The following is a 20,670-nucleotide window of genomic DNA, read 5'->3' on the forward strand; positions in this document are numbered from 1 at the left end:
TGACCACGTCTCCGCGTCTTTCACAAAGGTTATCATCAGCGTGACTACGCCCACCGCAAGGCAAAGGCCTCTCCCATGTCTTTACCCAATTAACCCTGTCCTTTGCCAGCCGCGCGCACATGCCACCACATGCCCTCAAAATTCTTAATCTCTTCCGCCCACCTACCCTTCTGCCGCCCCTTGCTACTCTTGCCTTCTCTTGGAATTCACTCCATTATTCTTAAGGGCTAGCGGTTATCTTGCCTTCGCATTACATGCCCTTCCAGAGCCTATTTCTTCCTCTCGATTTCGACTAAGATGTTATTAACCCGCGTTTATTCCCTCACCCACCCTGCCCGCTTCCGGTCCCTTAACGTTACACCTATCATTTTTCTTTCCATAGCTCGCTGCGTTATGGTTTAGCTCGAGGTGGACCCTTTTTGTTAGCCTCCACCTTTCTCTGCCCCGTAGGTGAGTACTGGAAAAATACCGCTGTCGCATACTTTCCTCTTGAGGGATATTGGTAAACTGCCACTCGTGATCTGAGAGAACCTGAACCACCAGCACCTCGCTGCCAATTGTGAACTGCTGTTTGCTTGCATAACTTTGGGTTTCTACATGTTAATATTCAGACCCACCATTCTGCTCTGCCTGTCTAACACATTGACCATGCTTTCCATTTCATCTCCTGAGTGAGTCAGCAAGTCAATGCCATCAGCGAATCACAGATTATTGAGCTCTTCTCCATTATGCCTTATCTCACGAACTCGTGTTGTATGTAAGGTGTGCGTATCCGATAAAAAGGCGACACGAAATCATTTGCATAAAACGTTTCATTGGCCCAAGATAGGTCTTGCAGGTGCTGGTCGTTGTCTACTGCATTATAGCACTTGATCTCTCATCTGTTTCTTATAGGCAACTATTTACTACAGTTTCCTGCAATATTTGAAGAGGATGTTTGCTGACGCTTACCTTTGCAAGCGCATGAAGTGCACACGTCAGCTCTTTCGTATACAGCTTATGCCTACGTGGCTCGCTCAGAAGTTTTCATTGGCGTCTCATTGAGGAGGGAGCAAATTTGAGGACCTCGCCAGTACAAAAAATCAACCCCTGGAATGTCGTTAACCAATCTGTAAGTCTAAAGTTATCGCTGTAAAATAACACAACAGGTGAAGACAATTCTGGCTTGCAACGCTAAGAGCGTTTGGCACGACGGAAAATGGGAAACGTCTACGCTTTCCGGTCTTGCCATCGGTACACCGGAAGCCTCAACATATCTGGTGCAAAAGCATAGTGCACCTAAGAACCGATGAAAAGAGCGCTATATAACTCGAACACTAGTGTTCCGTCATTCGGTTAACTGACACTGCAGTGTGTCTTGAATAAGTTCCCTCTTTACGGACACCTCAAATTAAATAGTCTCAAACGCTGACAAGAAAGAAAACAAGGCATTTACACTACCACCACTGAGCTGGTCCGCCACAAGTTATAGATCTTGGAACGGACCAAGCCAGTCATCTGTCACATAAAGTGCTCGACGCAAGACACACCCAGTCAAGTGGCTAAGTACTAGATTGCATTAAAATTCCCGCATGTATGCTCACTGTAGGGGTGGTGCTCTCGCTCAAAACCAAGCACGTGGCGACAACACCGGAGTACGTGCAAACCTTAGGAGATCGAATTAACCCGACCGCCAGATACGGTCGCGGGACGAGCCATATCCCCTTTTTTTAACCAACAACCAATAGCCCAGTAACGTACCCAGTATCAGTGGATAACAAATCTCTCAGCTCGACGCTTGCAGCTAGATTTCTCTGGAATGAAGCATAGGCTTGCCGGTGAACACGCACGAGACCTGAAGGAGCGCACATATATCACGACGAACAGACGCAGATATCAATGGGACACACTATTAAACAGAGTTTGACGCAATTACGACTGGGTCAGCGTCGCGGACATCGTAGAAGTTCGTGCCAAACACACTAGTAGACAAACGAATCTTTCCATGTCTTTGGCGCCTCTAGAAAGAGTGACTATTCAGCGCATTCCCGCCGCACATTTCATATAGAGAAGCGAACGTTTCGGTCGAATACTTAAGCATATATGTACTAAAAAAGTCTATAGTGGAAATCAAACAAAATAATAGTCTCTTACTCTCTCATAGCGCTAAGTGGTGCTCCGGCAAGAAATACAAGGCAAACCAACACAGAAGCAGCAATCGAACAGACGTACTGCTGTAAATATGCTATTTTTCTGGCAACTTGTTGCCAGTCGACGTAGTATTGGCTGACAAACGTGCAGCATTGCTGGTTCGAGCTACGTACGCTATATGCTCTAGCGGCGACGATCACAAACGGCGCTGAACAGTTTTTGCATTTGCTTGAGACAAAGCTCGCTGCATAGTAAATAAGCTGCAACCACGCTAAAGCACAGAGTCAGCAGTTCCAAGTTCAACATTTTTGGCTAGATCTTTTATTATTGCGCAAATATCTATGGCGAGTTCATCCTTTCGTCAAAGTCGGATATAGATTAAAATTTCATGATCACCTTGGGGCCGCTGTTTTTTCCCTGCTAACTTAGAAAAGTGGTTTATACATTGTTTTTATCTCGGTTTAATACGTCGCCCATACTCAAGTGTGCACAGGCCATCATGGGGCCGATGCATTGGTCAACCTCGGTTGTCGCTTGTGGGGTTTTTCCTTTTTCCGCGCCGCGAAAAACGAGAGCGACTTTTTGAGCTCCTCCTTCCGCTCCATTTCGGTCATAGCTCGAATCGGGGGAGCTTTCTTGGGCTTCTCGGTGAACACTTCGGGCAGCCAGTGGACGACCCCGATGCTCAGCAGGGTCGTGAATGCCGCGAACATGCTGAAGGCGGCGTTCGCGTTCCGCCCGGCGAGCGTGTGGAGGGAGACGCTGGACAGCGTTCCGGCACCACCGAAGGAAATGGACAGGCTCACGCCGATGCTTCGAATATGGGTGGGGAAGATGTCTCCCACGTAGCACAGGGCCACGCCCAGCGCAGCCGACACAGCAACCTTCATGCCTGCGTGTACGAAGGGGATGGCCGGGTTGTAGTCCCTGCTGATCACCGCCGCCTCGGCCAAGGCGCAGCTGTGCACGACGGCGAGCAGCGCGGCCAGCGTGTCGCGCAAGCCCCACTTGGTCATGGCCCAGTAGGTGGCCGCGTAGTAGGCAGTCGAAAGGAAGACGTGCGCCACATGCCAGCGGAGAGCCGTCGCTCTGTCCCTAACCAAGACGCCAAAGTAGAGGGCGCTCAGCGTAAACCTGGCGATGAAGACAGACACCGCACGACGGCGCATCTTTACCGTTTCGATGATGCCCTCCGCTGCGGATGTGGAGGCCGCGGATGAGTGGCTGCGGTCTATCTTCCCCAACTGGGTCATGATAACCTTGAGGGTCACCTTGAACTTTTTCATGCCCCCGCCGTTGAGCTGGGCCGCTGTCAGGATGGCCACTTCGGCGTCGCGTATGTTACCCGTGGTGAGGAGGCACGCGGGAGACTCTTCCTGCAGGCAGCACCAGGTGGCGCTCATGGCCGTCGGAACGAGGAGCAGTCCCTGGGCGAGCAGCCAGCGCGGTTCCAGCAGCGAAACGGCGTGCACTAGCGGCGGCACCACGGTGGCCGCCACGGCAGTGTGGAGCAGAGTGAAGAGCGAGCGCCACGCGTTCCCGGTCACCTCGTGAAGCAGGATGAAGGTGAGGATGTATGTGGCGGAGCCAGCCGATACGGCCACGATGCGGGTGACGACTAAGGAAGCGTACGTGGCAGCCACGCTGGTGGCTACGGAGGAGAAGAGCATTACGAAGGCGCAGGCCAGCAGGACGGGCCCGAAGCCAGCCACGGGCGCCAAGAATGCGTAGCCCACGACGTATGCGTGGGGAGGACAAGTCGTACAGGCGCCGCCGCTCGCACACGAGGTCGAATAGGCTCACGATGCTGTCCCTCTTGTCGGCGGTGTCGTAGTCCCATTTGTGGCAAGGCACGGCTGTCCTGTTTTCCAGGAGGCTATCCTGCGGTTCGCGAAAAACGCTCAAGAATGTCACATTTGGAAACAGCACTTTTTTAGGATCAGAATTATTAAGGCGATAGCGTTAAAGTCTCCGTTCTCCAGAAAATTCGGTGTCGGCGTGGTGAGTGAAAAATTACGGGCGTGGCTCTGGCAGGTGGTCTCCAGAGACCAACCTGTAGAAGCCAGGTGGCCCACCTAGGTCACTGACCTTGCAGCATCATCACAACCTGTCCACCGGATAGTGAGCAGACTCCACCGTGGCAGGTGGCAGTAAATTAATGATCGGTCGCTCGGAAAGAGCAACCCGCATGGGCCGCAGAATGCCCACCTCTGGGAGTACCTGTCAAAGTAGGGCACTGGCACATCGCTTAACCGCTGGACCCCTGCGCCAAGAAGTGCATGAGGATTCCCAGGGATCTATGAATGTAAAGTAGAGAATGGCCTTCTGAATACATCAGAATTAGCCCACTGCGCTATCGCATCATTCGTTTAAGGCTGAGCTTAAGGGTTCTATCCAATTTTTTTTAAATGATGAAGCCTCCTCAGCCCTTTCCTGGTGGACTTACTTCGAGCGATGTACCAAGACTGTGTCCGAAAAAAAAAAGTTACTCCAAGAGCGTGAACGAACCCTGGCTCTGGCCGGGAGCTAGACGTGGTACCTGTGCACGCCTGTAACTGCAAGTGGAATATTGCGTGTGTGCTGTTGCTCTTTTGTTCAGGAGTTTCAAGGGGCGCCGCGTTGCACAGTGCCGGCTAGGTGGCAAATACTTGTGTTGCCTCCCTTAACGCCTAACCTCTGATTTCCCTTAACGTGCCACTGCCGGAAAACGAAGGATAAGCATTAGCAGATACCCGTGGACGGCCAGTGTCCTGCTTGTTCGCTTCGTCTCCCAAGTTTGCTATAATCCATGGACGCTCGTGAAGTTTTGTGGAGAACCAGGATTCCTCACTCTTGGCTGCTAACGAGGGAAGATTTTTTTTTTCTCGCTGAAACGCGAGAGCCGATAGGCTTGTTACTTTGCTTCAAGTTTGTCATGGCTAAAATCTACCGAACGGATGGAATGAGCTGAAGAGTTTGGACGGGTGAGGGAGCTCGTTAAGCGAATGAACTGCCACCAAAATTGAGGAATGCGTATAGAGACCATAATTATTGAACTATAGTGAGTATCTGAGTCTACGCTCTGCTGATAATGTGGAACCGATGTGTTTGCCCAACCAACGGTGTCCATTTTCTTTTCTTTCACTTTCTTCCTTGCCTAGATGGCAGGCTACTAAATGTGATTGCAAATAGATAATATTGTTCTTTGCTGGTGGTCTGCCATTGACTCACTACGGTCACCCAGTGGACTTAGCGTTCGGCTGGTGAGACGAAGGTCGCTGGATCGAATGCCGACCGCGGCGGCCCCATTTCGATCGAGGCGACATGGAAGTATGCTCGTGAGCAGTACGATATCAGTGCCGCTGTTAAAACCACAGGCTGTAGAAATCAACCCGGAGTCCACCACCACATACTTCGTAAAAAAGGGGTTTTGGTTAGGTAACCAAGCACTGGTGTTACTATAACACTGCTTGTTACTACCTTAATTGTTAGTATTTACAGCGCTCTAAAAAGTAGGGTTAGTAAAAATCGACACTTACCGCCTTTTACTATATCTGGTTGCTCGTTACAACTGTGTTAGTAATAGTTTAACGGATAAAAGTTACTGAAGGTAAATAACCCAGGCATTGGTATACATAAAGTGCTTTTCCAGTCAAATATAATTTCATCGTCACGCGCTTCGGTATGTTTACCTTTTCTGCATTCGTAGGTTCATAATTAAGGGTAGTATCTATGCTCGCAGCCGGTAACTGCCACTGGACCAAAACTGAGGCTGCTGGCCTGATTTCATTGCCACATGCTTTCTACACTACCACCGATGTAAGACTAAGAATGGGTGCTGTGCCATGCACGCCGTTGGCAGCACATTGTTGTCGGGCACTGATCAAATTTATTTTTCGGATAATACAAAATTAATGTACCACTAAAACACACTGAGCTAAGGGATAGCAACACTTGCGACGAATAGTTTACTAAGTTTTTTTGTTAAGTACCAGGGCCGTCATTTAAAACAGTACCATGCGCATAGGCGCAGAGTTTTTAATCTGCCCGGGGGTGCTGGGACCTAGTTAGCACCCTCTTTTTTTCATCGCTCTCCTCATTCCTCCAGGCGTGCTCCTTGGCAAGAGATATTTATTTTACTTTCAGGACACATAGTACATTACAGAGGGGAACGGCATTTCTCATCAATAAAGAAGATAAAAATGGCTGTCGTCTAGCTCTGGTTAAACCTGGAGTGACGCGATAGCTACAGCTGGCCGAGTGGAACTCGCTCAGTGGTATTGCAAAATCAGTCTTTCGCCGCTCCGTTTCGACTGGGCGTTCTTTCTTCATCTTCGTCTCCGGACGTGGATTCACTCCCTCGCCCCCTCTCCATATATCCCCCCCCCCCACTCGGTTTCGCCGGCAGTTGCTCTGTACCACGTGACCAGCCACGGCGCCGCCACGGAGCTCAAGGGCGGCCACCGCAGCTCAAGGGGCCCCACGCTGAAGTCTCGAAGTGCTAGCGTGATGTAGCAATCGCTACAAAAGATAAGGGGGCCAAGTACTAATCTTTGAGAAACCCCAGAACCAAGTGGCACAGTAGAGGAATCAGCGTTATTAATGCTGACAAATTCAACAGAACAAGGAAATCCACGGATCCAGTTAATCAATGTTCAGGACACTTAATCTACGTAATAGCAGTGAGCTATTAACTTTATCGAATGCTTTAGCAGAATAATGAAGTATGCAGTCAGATGAAAAAGCGGAGTCCATATAGAAGTGCAAGTCGTAAGTGAAGGAAAGTGGTTGAATGTGACAAGAAAAAAACTTTCGAAAGCCATGCTCTGTTACAGAAAAGAAATTGTTATCGTCCAGAAAATTAACAAGATGTCTAAATATATGTACCATTATTTTGCACGCTGTTGATCGCAAAGATATGGATTTTGTATCTCCGGCTTCTATTCAGTCTCCCAGTCTTCAGTAGTACATCATGATGATACGATCCTGAGAATATGCATTTCATGATGATAAAACTATACTTTTTAGCATTCTGTATAAATCGGCCATTTATACCATCAATTCCGCTAGAAGATGGTAGTTTCAAATTGATTATCGGTATGATGCCTTGCAAGTCGAGCATGGTGGGATCCATCGCGAAATTATCGCACAGCTGGATATCGGGACGTTGGGCAACATTGGATGAAGAAGGAAACGACTTAACGAAAGTATCATTTAGTGCAGTAGCACAGAGGTGGGCGGGAGGAGGTTCGCCGGTGGGTGCAATAACGACACTTTGTTGGTGTTTCCAGTCTTTAGGATGTTCAGTAGGGTTACTTTAAAGAAGGTGGATATAGTTGACCTCTGTCCTTGTTAATGTTTTAAAGAAGCTGTTTTGTATGTTCCCTAATGGGCAGGTTTTAATGAATATTTAGCAGTTCGAAAAAGAATTTTGTTTTTGTTAGAAAACCGTTTAAATATCAGTTATACGATGGAGCATGGCTATTGGAATACACACGACGAATAGGATAAGACGATGAATCAGATAAGGCACTTTGCTTCGGTACATGCACCGGTTTGTCTCTACTTAGCGCTCGAGATAACCTCGTTAGAAAATATCTAAAAAGGATCCCAGCTATTAAGGGCTACTAAATGATCTTTGTTATAGTCGCTAATGGTCTTGGAGCGTTTTGACTACGCTGCATACGATAAATCGAATGTGAAATGCAAGATATCGTGATCGCTCAGGCCGTGCATATATAGTGTGCGTGACATGGTATCTTCAGATCATGTTAGTAGAAGTTTCTGTCATGAAGCGTGCGGCTGGAAACAGCGACATTGCCCTCGGCGACTTCCCGTCGCCCGTGTAAATGTGCGAGTCCGTAGAAGAAGACATGCTGCCCCCGACCCCATCGCTCTGTGTTCGGGCGGGGGGGGGGGGGGGGGGGGGGGGGGCCTTTGCTTGTGCCAGGCTGCCATGCATACATAGCTAGGGTTGTGCAGCAAAGTTTGCATGCACAAGTGCCTGTTACTAGTAAAAAAACTACAGGGGGCACTTAAGTCTGCTTACGTCGTATGGATGCAAAAGCATTGTTGCGTTTGTGGTTTGTGCGTTTGTGTGATGTAATTCCCGTTGGCCACTAAGCTGCACACCATTCCGAGTTCCGTGGGTTAATGCCCATGTATCCAGAATTGGCCATTTTCTACTTGACATTCACAGGTGGCGGCGAGTCCTCATACCTCTCTCTACCAGCGCAGTGGCGCTGCGGTTAAGAGATGCGCCACTGTACTGGATGCCGCTTGCGCGGCGCTTCTCCGAACAGCCCAGCTTACACGATTTACCGAGTAGCTCAGGTAGCCTCCGTTAAGTGTCCACACTTTCTGTTAACATTTTCTGATAAAGCCAAGCATGCGCCAGATAATTCTTACGCATGAAAAAAGTTCGTCCTTGATACTGAGTGTTGCTGATGAGGTTAGTGCCTGGCACTTGCTTACCGGGTTAGTAAAGGTTTATTCCAACAAGAAATGAGCTTGGGCAGCGTATTTAATGCGAAGGCTAGATAAGCGATGCCCGTTAAGGGTAACAGACTGGATTCCAATGGAAGGGAAGCGTTGCAGGAGTGAGCAGAAAGTAAGGTGGGCGGATGAGGTTAAGACGTTTGCAGGGATATGGTGGGTGCAGCTGGCACAGGACAGGGTTAATTGTAGAGATATGGGAGAGGCCTTTCTCCTGCAGTGGGCGTAGTCTGGCTGATGATGATGATGATGATTATGATGAAATGTTTATACCGCCAACTTTACATCCTTTAGCAACTAACAAGGTATTTATGTGTGACACAGTTACTGCCCCCGACCCCATCGCTCAGTGTCCTAGCGGGGTGGGGGGGGGGGGGGGCACAACCACCCCTCCCTTCTGCAGTCGGCGCCTATGACCATGCGAAAATATCCTTCTTCAATTACCTGCATGCAATGAATACTTTGTCTTTGCTGATGCCAGGGTGCCATGAATACTTAGCTAGGGTTGCACCGCAAACAAGGTTTTCATGCACAAGTGCCTGTTACTAGTAAAAAAACTACAAGGGGCACTTAAGTCTGCTTACGTCAAAAATCCTACAATACCAAACTGTCATCATGTAGTACATGGTGCAGCCGAAAAAAAATGGACTAAGCTTAAGGTATACCTTAAGAGTACAAAGCGAAAGCACTAGAGATCTCTACCGTGCTAGTGCACGCCTTCTCGTTCATAAATTCACAGATCCCGGGAGTCCTCATACCACTAATTGCGCAGTGGTGCAGCGGTTAATAAGCGATGCGTCACTGCCCCGACAGTCGGCTGTTCCAATTACAGCCACCGGTGCGGCTGGTGAGACCTAGGTTGCTCTTTCCGAGCTGCCGTGAGGCTAATTTGTGCACAGATAGTTGTTCGGGCAGCGCAGTATCAAGGTCGGCAGGTGGAAATTGCACTGAACTTCACTGAACAGTCTATTGAGCAAGTTGAAATGAAATTGGTTCGGGGGGAAATGAAATGGTGCAGTATCTGTCTCACATATCGGTGGACACTTGAACCGCGCCGTAAGAAAAGGTTTAAAGGAGGGAGTGAAAGAAGAAAGGAAGAAAGAGGTGCCGTAGTGGAGGGCTCCGGTATAATTTCGACCACCTGGGGGTCTTTGACGTGAATTGACATCGCACAGCACACGGGCGTTTCGCCTCCATCGAAACGCGGCCGCCGCGGTCGGGTTCGAACCCGGGTACTCCGGATCAGTAGCCGAGCGCCGTAACCACTGAGCCACCGAGGCGGGTAGTGGTCAAGTTGCCGCTTGCTCTTTCGTGACGCGGACGGACGCCGGCTTTTCTTGAGAACGGGACCACTTATGCCATTGCAGTAATGCGAGCCAGGTCGAGCCGCTTGTGGCCAAACCGCAGCCATCGTATCTAATTCAAGCTCGATAACTTCAAATGCTGAACGAAAACTGAAGGGGACACTTAAGCTTCGCCTTATAAGTTTATGACGCGATAGCATATTTGGGTTAATTCCCATATATGCAGAATTGTTCCTTCTCTACTCTACAGTCATAGATCCCTTGGAACCATCATACAATTCCTTGCGCAGTGGCGCAGTGGTTAAGCGATGTGCCAGTGCCCGCGCGCTATGGCAGGTGCTCTCAGAGATGGGCCTTGTGCGGCCCATGCAGGTTGCTCTTTCCGAGCGACCAATCTTTAATTTAACTGGCACCTACCACGGCGCGCAGTTTTCTCACTATCCGGTGGGCAAGTCGCGGACTGTTTCTGATGACTGTTCGGACTGTTTCTGATCACAGCATTGAACCGGCTTCGAAAAATACCGGTTAAGACCACTCCAACCGATCTTGCCCCTTCAAAGACGACACCGTCAAAATATCCACTCCCTGAACTTGATCGCTTCTTCCGAGTGCACATAAAGCCTACCTTGCAATACGGCATAACATCAGTTCGTTCAAGGTCGGTGCAGCAGTTCATTGACCGTGCACTAGGCATCTCAGGGTACCACGGTTTTATTTACCACCGTCCCTTCAATTCCAACAATGTCAAAGTAGCCTCACTTGCCGATGCTGAAAATATCTGTGACATTTACAAATTATATATCAGCGAGTCACAGTATCTCAGTAAGGCATGTTGTTGGGCAAGTTGGTTAAGCATCTTTGAAACTTGGAAAGAATCCAACCTGGCGCAAGTAAAACCACACACACAAAGGAAAGACAAGGAGACAAGGGGTGCCTGTCCGTTGTCTCCTTGTCTTTCCTTTGTGTGTGTGGTTTTACTTGCGCCAGGTTGGATTCTTTCCAATTTTCAAAGAGTCACAGTATGTACCTGTGCAGGCCTATCTAGCATCTGGACCCGGCTTGCAAAGATGTGTCATTTACGACCTGGAACCTAATGCGCCTCTGAAGGAAGTGATGACGGATCTCTACTCCGACACTCACTCAGTGCTTAATGCCCGCCGACTAGGCAACCGAGGCACATTTCTTCTCCTGCTTGTGGGGCCGTTAGAACTTCCCACCCGATTCTTCTACAATGGACGAATCGTTCGTCCGAAGCCTTTCCATCCTGCACCTGTATTCTGTTATCGGTGCCTGCGACAAGGTCACATCAAAATTTGTGCCCTGCATCCCAAGACACTCTGCCCAAAGCACCAGAAGACGGTCTTCCCTCATTCAGGTGCCCATTTTGTAAGGCAAACGACTACGACATCACTTATTCTAAATGCCCTCGAAAGAAACGTCGTCCGGTGGCTTCGCCTGCTCAGGCAGGAGTCAAGATCTCCAACCGTTTTGCTGCTCTGTTGACAGAGACAGATGAGGATGACACTGAAAAACTGCCAGCATCTCTGCTTTCACCTTCTAGTATCCGCCCTTCATATGCCTCTGTTTTAAAGCCAGGTTCCCACCCAACGGAAAAAAGAAGATGAATTTCATGAGACAATCTCCTCTATGACTGATGAGATCTCTGCAATTGATGACGCGATCGCCAACGTTCGCCAACAACTTGATCAGCTTTGCCGACGTCGCTCTCTTACTACAACGTTCACATCTACCGCCAGTTCAGCCTGTTTGCCAAGTGCCTCCTTTATCCAATGTGCACAATCGTTCAGGCTCAAAATATGAACAATGCGAGCAATCTGTAACTAAATCTTCAATGTCATCCCTGATTATCCGTTGCAGCAACTCCCTCAGATGATTGCATCTGTTTTGCAATCGAATGGCCACTAACGCTACTTCCCATGTCGTACAATGGAACTGTCGGGGTCTTACTAATATGCTCCCTGAATTGAACCTGCGTATTCAAGAAGGCAAACTCTCTGCCTGGGCTTGCCCTCTCCAGGAGCATAATGCCATCCTTCCTCTCTCTGGTAATTGTGCATATCACAATCCATGAATTCCCGACCACCGCAGTGGTCTTGCTCCTGGTAAAGCAGCTATGTATGTTCATTGTTCGAAACCACATTCTCCCGTCGACCTATCCTGCTTGTCCTTCTGCTTCTGCTGCTGTTGCTTCTTCTGTTGCTGCTGCTTCTTCTCCTCTCGTTGGTGCGATACCCGTCAAGAAGTAATTGCCATTATCACTAAGCCGTAACGCACTCCAGTTTTATTGGTCTGTTTTTATGGTCGGCCCCAAACCTGTGTACTGATTCAAGACTGAAAACCAACTGGCCCAACAATCCTCCCTTTCGCTCTGTACAGAACTTTGGATGGCGTATACATCTGCGCACCTCTTACCCAGGTGTACCCATTCTAGTTGGAGGAGATTTTAATGGACCACATAGAGCCTGGGGACACACTCATAACTCTAAACGTGGAGATCAGATTTACAACACGTTTTTCGACCAGTCATTTACACTTCTGAACAACTCATCTAATTATACCCCCCCACGTGCTCCTCCATCAACTCCGGACCTTACGTGGTGGCTGGGTCCCGGCAGTCCTCACTCGTCTTGCGGAGCAGACACCTGGAGCAGTGATCGCTCCCCTATTCTAATTGACTTTGCCTGAAATATATTACATAAAATTTGCCGCAAGACCCATGTCACTTCTTGGGACAGTCTTCACACGGATGGTCGCCTCGTTTCAATAAATCCTGCCTCAGCCCTTTCTATATTCATGCTTGTCTTAACTCAGAACACAATTTCTTCCACTATCAATGAAGACCAACCAAAACCTGACTTTCACCTCCTTAATCTTTGGGCAAGGCGCAAGCAGCTGGGTGTATACGTCACTCAGCATCCGTCAGACCAGAATGCACAAACGGAACTTCATAGAGTCACCGCTAAAGCCCGCCGGTATTCTAAACGCCTTATGCACAAGCGCTGGACAGAGTGGTGTTCTCAACTCAGTATTCCTGTCGGCAATCGCCACTTGTGGCGTGTATTTCATTCCATGGAACGCAAATGATCCGCCAAAGACTACGCCGAGAGTATTCGCCTTGTCCTTCGTCTTTCTCCAAATGAATTTGCTTCGCAAGCTGCCCTTCAGTTCTTTCCGAATTATGACTGCTCACCTGGACCTGTTCCAGTCAGTCCTAAATATGAGCCAGAGGATATGATCACATGCCCGTTCACCATGGATGAGCTTATAGCCGCCATTGAAGACATCCGCCCTAACACTGCACCTGGCCATGACGGTGTACCTTATGCCCTATTCCGGAATGTGGACGGTGAAGCATTGACTTCACTTCTCAGAATTTTTAACGAAACCTGGACATCCAGTGAAATGCCACCCGATTGGAAACATTCAGTGATAGTTCCGATACCAAAGCCCGGAAAATCACCCACAACTTTTGGGGCCCTACGACCGATTTCTCTTAACCCGACTCTTTGTAAGCTGTATGAAAAACTGCTTGCCACTCGACTCTCCTGGTGGTTCGACCATCATCGGAAATATCTTCCCAAATTGCTTTCCGACCAGGATATGGAGCTGAGGATGGTCTTGACCGCTTGGCCAACGACTTGATACGTTGCTCACCTTACACCCGTCTCGTTCGCACAGTCGTAGCAACAGATATCACGAAGGCCTACAACAACATTCTCCACGAAGTCATTCTCAACACTATGTCATCACTTGGCATGCTCTTGCAGCTATGTCGGGCAATTCATGCTTTTCTTTCACAACGGACATTTGCTATCCGCGTTAATGGTAAACCTACAGGACACTTCATTTCTAATCGCGGAGTACCCCAGGGCTCAGTTTTAGCCCAACTCTGTTTAACATCGCAATCATTCCTCTCATACACAGTCTTTCCACCCTTCCTAATGTTCATGTTCTAGCATATGCAGACGACATCACTCTCTGGTCCACAAACCGCTCAGCTCAGGTTCAGCAAGACTCCCTGCAACATGCCTTCAATCTTATTCACTACTTTCTTGCCAACACTAGCCTCTCCCTCAACCTCTCCAAATCCTGCGATGTCCATGTGGGCAATAAAGCTGGCCGCCGTATTTTCAAAGCCACTCGGTTCGTGCTCACTACTGACAATGCACCACTTCCTGAAGTGGAACATACCAATGTTTTGGGCCTGCACGTACATGCCTCAGGCAAATACACGGCTTGGTTATCAGCTATGCGCAAGAGTGCTATAAACACACTTGGCCTCAATCGCAGAATAGCCAATCGCTGTGGAGGTGCCCGCTCCGATACAGCTCGTCGACTTGTTCGTGCTGTCTTTCAACCTCGGCTCCTATACCAGGCTCAGTTTCAACAACTTACGAAACGACACTGGCCTACACTTGAAGCACTCAACCACGAAGCCATTCGAGTCATTACTGGCCTACCCCGAGCAACTCCTATTTGTCTGCTGCAGGAGTAGGCGCAGCTCAACACACTGGAAGATTTAATTACCCAGCCGCAAACCTATAGAGCACGGAAAGTTTCTCTTCGTCCGATGTTCGAGCCTCAACCACCTCCATAGACTGCTGTCACATTACATCGAACAAGACTGCTCGTCATAGGCAGTCGGAGTTCTCCTCTCCGCCGTTACCACCAGCTTTTTCTACGCAGCATGATGCCTGTATCCTTTAAGCAGATGTCGTCATAACCCCAACGGGGGGATCAACTGCTTTTATAAGTCCGACACACCCACAACTCTACAACCGCCAAACCTACTGCACTAACATTTCATCATATCTTCCCTTGGAGCTGCAAGCGATTTTAAATGCCATAAAAGCATTACCTGACGACCCTTCTTATAACCAAGTGCACCTATTTACCCATTCACAAGAAGCTCTGAAGCATCTAAGGAAAGTCCGTAGTACCCTTCCGGTTTCCCAGGCCATACATGCTGCTTGTAAATCTTACCCGGTGCCCATACTCATACACTGGGTTCAAGCGCGCACAGATGTCGATAGCATCGCACCTGACATGATTTCTCGTTTAATGGACGTTCCAAAAACTCCCCCTCCCTCTTTGCCACTAGATCCCCTTCTGACACATTTCACATCTTCAGCCTACCTCAGGTACCGTACACGTGCTCTTATTCCCCCGTGTGCCTACCCCCTTCCCCCCAACCTATCACGGGTGGAGGAGGTCTCGCTGAGGCTGCTGCAGGTCGGAGTGGCCCTTACGCCTGCAGTTCGCAACCAGTGGCAAAGTGAGAAGATTCCTGCGCCGGAAAAATGCCCTCACTGCGAATCACCCGCTTCCGACACCACTGTCCACCCCCTATTGTGGACATGCCCAGCAACTTCGCTGGTGCGCACTCGTGTTCTTCAAGAGGCAGGCTTGTCTTAAAACAAATGACCCCGATTTTCACTTGTGGCTAACGAAAAACATTTACGCCCGAAGATTATGTGACTTTATATACATAACCGGACTTCATGCCTTTTTGTAACGTATTATAACGTCCGTTAATGATATCACGTTTTATGCCGTGCGGCACATTTAGCGTCCCAAATAAATAAATAAGTTGCGGGGACGCCTCAAGTTCACGTGACATAAGTGGCCCACCTGGCTCCTAGGTTGCCCTCTGGGGACCACCTGCCAGAGCCATGCCCGTGACTTTTCGCTCAACGCCGACACCGAATTTTCTGCCTTTAACGCTCTCTCGTCAAAATATGCGCACTCAATGAAGCTAGCGTCCATATCATTGGTCGTGCCCAATAAACGCTGTTACACCTGAGCGGGATAGACAACGCCGTGGGACCAGGTGCTTACCAGCTCCGATGGGTCGTACATGGTGCACTGGCTGAAGCTGCCGTCAGCCTCGACCGGAATGGACAAGTTCTTCCAGGCCTCGGCAGACAAGTGGGCCAAGCCTTTGGGCGGTCGGCACCAGTGGTCCACGGGTCGGCCGATGAGCTGGTACGCCATGAACTGAAAGAGCGGCGCAGCTACGCACAGGATGCCGCACGTCAGGAACCGGCGCTGGTAGGCGCCGTGGCCCAGTACGATGTAGACGCTCTCCTGGATCCCGGCCAACGAATACTGGGTCACGAAGCCGTCGAGGAGGCTGTCTTCGATGGCGATGCTGCCCTGTCTCGCCCGCTTTGTCGAGCTAGCATAGCTACTGGGGGCGCAGGAGCTGGCGTCCATTCCGCTCGATTGCCTCGGTGAAGGAGCGAGTTTGTCGCAACGCAAGTGTTCAGGGTTGCGTGGTAGTTGCCTCAAAAGCGATGGCAGGGTTGCCTTCTCAGAGAGCACGAAGCACGAGCCGGCGCGAGAGGTGGGCTATTCTTCTCTTTTCAGCGGCGTCCATACCCGAAGTGACCGGGTGGTCGAGCTCCAAACAGTGCTGCAGCTTTACGCACCCCAAAACAGTCATAACCAGCGAGATTAGTATAGAAGTAAAATAGCAAATATATCATGCGCTCTCACGGAACATTTGTTTAAAAAATCGTATTTTGCAATCAGTTCTTTCCCGTCAGAAAAGAATCATATTCTGGTACGCTGCCTTGAGAGAGAATCATACCCAACAATTCTGGACAAAAACATTTTTGAGCCGGAAACCGTTTATGAACGCACTTTTTTCGTATACTGCAAGATTCCGCTATAACAATATGCATATCTGGAGGTCACCGGACGGCAGTCTTGTATTTGTTTACTTAAAAAGGAACAGCGCAAATCCAGGACGAAGAAGAGAACATAAAACACAGGCGCTGACTTACACCTGATGTTCATTCGAAAGATGCACACACATATTATGTAGTCTCGAGGCAAGCTGTCAGTTGAGTCAACGTCAGGGGCGGTGTAAAGGGCCGGATAAAAGCGATAAAATCTTAAAAGCTATAAAAGTTTTAACAAGGAACAATGCCTGTGGGAAGGGTGACACGAGAGAATGAAAACAACAAGTTGTCGGTAGAGGGGGTGTCAACAATCTCAGTGGTGCACCAAATGCAGGTCGTAGTTATGATACACAAGCTATGGAAGAAATCGCGATAGTCCTAGCCGGAACGCACTCCGCATCGAAATACGTAGTCACAGATTGTCAGGCGGCTTATAGAAGCTATATGCGTGGCAGAATCACGCCGCTAGCCTGAAAAATTCTGAGTCAGTGGAGGACTTCAGCTGCATGGAAGGAGCTAATATGGGTACCAGGTCACCAGGGAGTCGAAGGAAACGAGCGCGCACACGCTTCAGCCCGAGCTTTTCTTCCCTGGAATCCTTCTACGTCCTCCCTTACTGATTCAGGCTCCCCCTCTCCTTTAACAACATATTCAGAGGCACTACAGCATTTGCGCCTTGAAAGGCAGAAACTCCCGAATCCCGCTAAAGGTCTTAGTAAATCAGAATAATGTCACCTTCGAAGGCTACAAACTGTGTCGTTTAATAATCCAGCTACGCTTCACGCCATTGAGCCCGAGTCCTTTTCGGCACAGTGCAAATTTTGTGGCCAGAAGGGAAACTTATACCATATGGTATGGGCTTGTCAGAAAAAGAGCAGTATTGACATCATAAATCAGCCAACATAAGAGGACTGGGAGGCGGCCCTGTCCTGCTCGGACCTCAAGGAACAACGAACCCTCGTCGCCAGAGCACGAGCAGCGGCTTTTACCAACGGTGCTCCGGACTAGGGACCCGATCAGACTTCCCTTAATCTGTCATTGTGGCCTTAAATAAACGTTTTCATCATCACCATCCCAGAATGTTGGACATGTACAATGCATCATAGGAATTTGTTACTTGTCTGACGTCACTTTACAGCAAATGAAAAAGAAGAGTAGCGCGTATTGTTGGTCCAAAGTTGGCCTCTTACAAGACAGGACACAGCTTGCCCTCGCGCGCTGCCACACTTTATTAAGAGGAGTCTGATATATGCTCCTATTGTTAGGTGGATACTAGCATAATACTCCTGTCAAAAACAAACATACATTACACGTAACAGAATGATCAAAATGTATTTGTCCAGATGTAATGTGCATAAAAGATTACATTGATATTTAGTAGACCTAGCAGTGCAGATAAATGAAATACATACTTTGCATCATTTGCCAGGAAATTTTTAGGAACTTAGCCCGCATGCTCCATGCATGACTACAGAAATCGATCTGCGCTCAAAAAAACTCTTGGCGAACAGTAAACCAACCAAACGTTGTGCTTTCAACTTGTCTGGCTGGCCGTAGATTTATATCTGGCTTGATGTATTGATGTTACATCGTGCCGTGTTTCCACCGTGACGCTTACGTAACCATGTTTAAAGACTTCTGCTCCGGAAAAATGGAACTGTTCTTTGGCGTGCAGCGTACGCGAAGGTCGCGAAGTCATGTGACTCATGTCAGGCGTCGTAAGGACGATTTTAAGCTCGGGTACCTACGCAGATACACACACACACACGCGCACACACACACACACACACACACACACACACACACACACACACACACACACACACACACACACACACACACACACACACACACACACACACACACACACACACACACACAACTTTTCTTGTGCCATGTTGTTGTTGTTTATGTACTTTCATTTTGCTGAAATAATCTACTACTTCTTTACACCTTCCGCTTATTATGGAAAAGCAAGCTCTGTAAAGAAGAAAACCTGACCATGCAGTAGGGGCGTTATGAGAAGTTGAAAGGCCTTTGTTTCGTTTATGGCAAGGTTATAATACGGGGTAAAACGGGAATATTCGTAGAACGTGTCTGATGTCTAGCACCAGCATGCGCACAACATTACTGATGTGTTTTCGTTGCTATCGTTGTACAGTGCGTACTACAGAACTAATTTCTGAGGGACTTTACAGGTCTTTGACTCTGCCTAACGTAAAGAAAAGTACATCGTGCCATGACGCTCTTTGGCCAAAGCTACCGTTGCGATTAAAATTGAGCATTATCATCGTCGGAAGGACATTTGGGGATACCTAGTGGGCGTTTTGGACTTCACAAGTACGTTGCCTATCGCACGCTCAGTGAATATTGGTGGTTGATTGTGCTGAGAGCGAGATTTTGTGGAGACCCCGGCGAGCATCATGCCGGTCTCTGCACAATAATCCCCAGGAGCGCCAGTACCCACTGATTAAAATTAGCAGATCCCGCTGAATGACGAAGTAGCGCCAGCCGGTTTTTTTCAGTGTCTACCGTGCTCGTGCGCTGAACACGGTGAGCTTAGTTGTGGGTAAGCGCTCTCTATCATGGGAATCGGGAACATCATACCGATTCCTTGCATAGGGGGCAACGCCCACCACTTCGTCACTCAGTGGCACGTTCCACATTACGACCTTTTTCCCGCCCGCGCTGCGGTGCTCGCTGCTGCATAGCAGATGGGAAAGCGTGTAGTGGTCATGAATATAGGCGGAGCTTCACTGCATACTATAGTTAGCATCTCTTAGCTGCACTGTGGCGTACTACACCGCTGACAGTGTTATGCCGTAAAAAGCGCTCTTCTAACTCAAAAAGCCTATACTTTTGAAAAATGTGCGAAGTTTCAGGTGAAGCGCCCTGTATATACAAGCACGAGTTTGGCTGAGTAGCCGATTACGCTCCATAATAAAGGTTGCTGCAGCGGTGCTGGTTTTGGCTGTACAGGAGCCCATAAAAAAAAAAGGGGGGGGGGGGGGATAGTGATCGGCTCCGACAGCAAGTGTAAATCAGTCTTGCGGGTGTTACGGAAGTCAGCTTGCCGAGGGATACTCTTTCCAAAGCAGGATCTGGGAGGAAGAAAAATACTTTGTGGCCCAGGTCATGGACGCAGTTTCAAGCAGGCTGGATGAGGCTGCAGCTCGGCGCAGGCGTTTCATCCATCACGTGGGTGATGTGGGCAAAGTCTTGCTTAAGGATTTCGGTACAGCTCCGTAAGCCATGAATGGCCGTGCAGAGATTTTTCTGCACAAGCAGTCTGGACTCATTTCTGAAGGGCGTAAATTCTCTTCGTACATGTAATCCACACCTAATTGGGGATTGCTTAGTAGCAGGCCAGTCATAATGGCAGGAAGACTTTGCAGCAGGTGAAAGTCTATGCTTTCCACTAAATTCTTCCTTCTGGAACTTGTTAATCTCTGCAGTGATGGCGTACTTATTACATTAAGATTTTGCTACTGGGAAAGAGGGATAATACGATGAGGACGTGGCGTGTTATGGATGGAAAAAAAAATTGACCGACGATTACGATAGCCGCGGTAATGCAAGATTTGAGTGCAGCTCTTCATGACCGGTAGGTGGCGTATTGAATTGCTAGCCACCCTCCGGGGATCTTCCGGAGGTGGCGTTTCGCGTTACGGGAGCCTATACAGTAAAGTGTACAATTAAGGGTACGCGGGATGCCGTTCAGAATCTTTAGGGCAAGAGCTATATGGGTGTCAGTCTCCTTTAGGGGGGATTAAATATGCAGAAAAACTGCTTCTTAAAATGTAAAACCCCATGAGTGCATCCCGATCACGTTCTTAAGGTTACATCCTTCTGCTCAACGCGTGAAATTTGCACAGGGCTCTCTGGCCCAGGCATCGAGCAGTGCCGATCAAACGTTCACTCTGGCACCTCCAGATCGCTGGTAAGACTACATCAGTCACCGAAGCAATCAACTTTGTCTCGGATCGAACTGCTCCTTTCAGCGCGACAAAATGAAGCATCCACGTTAGAAGAAATGGACAAGGCAGGGAGAAGCA

At 48.8% G+C, this 20,670-nt stretch overlaps 1 protein-coding gene across 1 annotated transcript; it reads right to left on the reverse strand.

The window, feature by feature from the left end:
* Positions 1-2,627: 2,627 nt before the first annotated feature.
* Positions 2,628-16,145, reverse strand: LOC144119958 (carcinine transporter-like). Its single transcript, XM_077652455.1, has 3 exons — positions 15,768-16,145; positions 3,867-4,011; positions 2,628-3,781 (listed from the first exon to the last, which is right to left on the reverse strand). Exons 1-3 carry the CDS (start codon positions 16,143-16,145, stop codon positions 2,628-2,630), a joined length of 1,677 nt encoding a protein of 558 aa, XP_077508581.1.
* Between the last annotated feature and the right edge of the window lie 4,525 nt (positions 16,146-20,670).

Source organism: Amblyomma americanum, chromosome 2, assembly GCF_052857255.1.
Source record: "Amblyomma americanum isolate KBUSLIRL-KWMA chromosome 2, ASM5285725v1, whole genome shotgun sequence".
In the NCBI taxonomy this organism is placed as follows: Eukaryota; Metazoa; Arthropoda; class Arachnida; order Ixodida; family Ixodidae; genus Amblyomma; species Amblyomma americanum.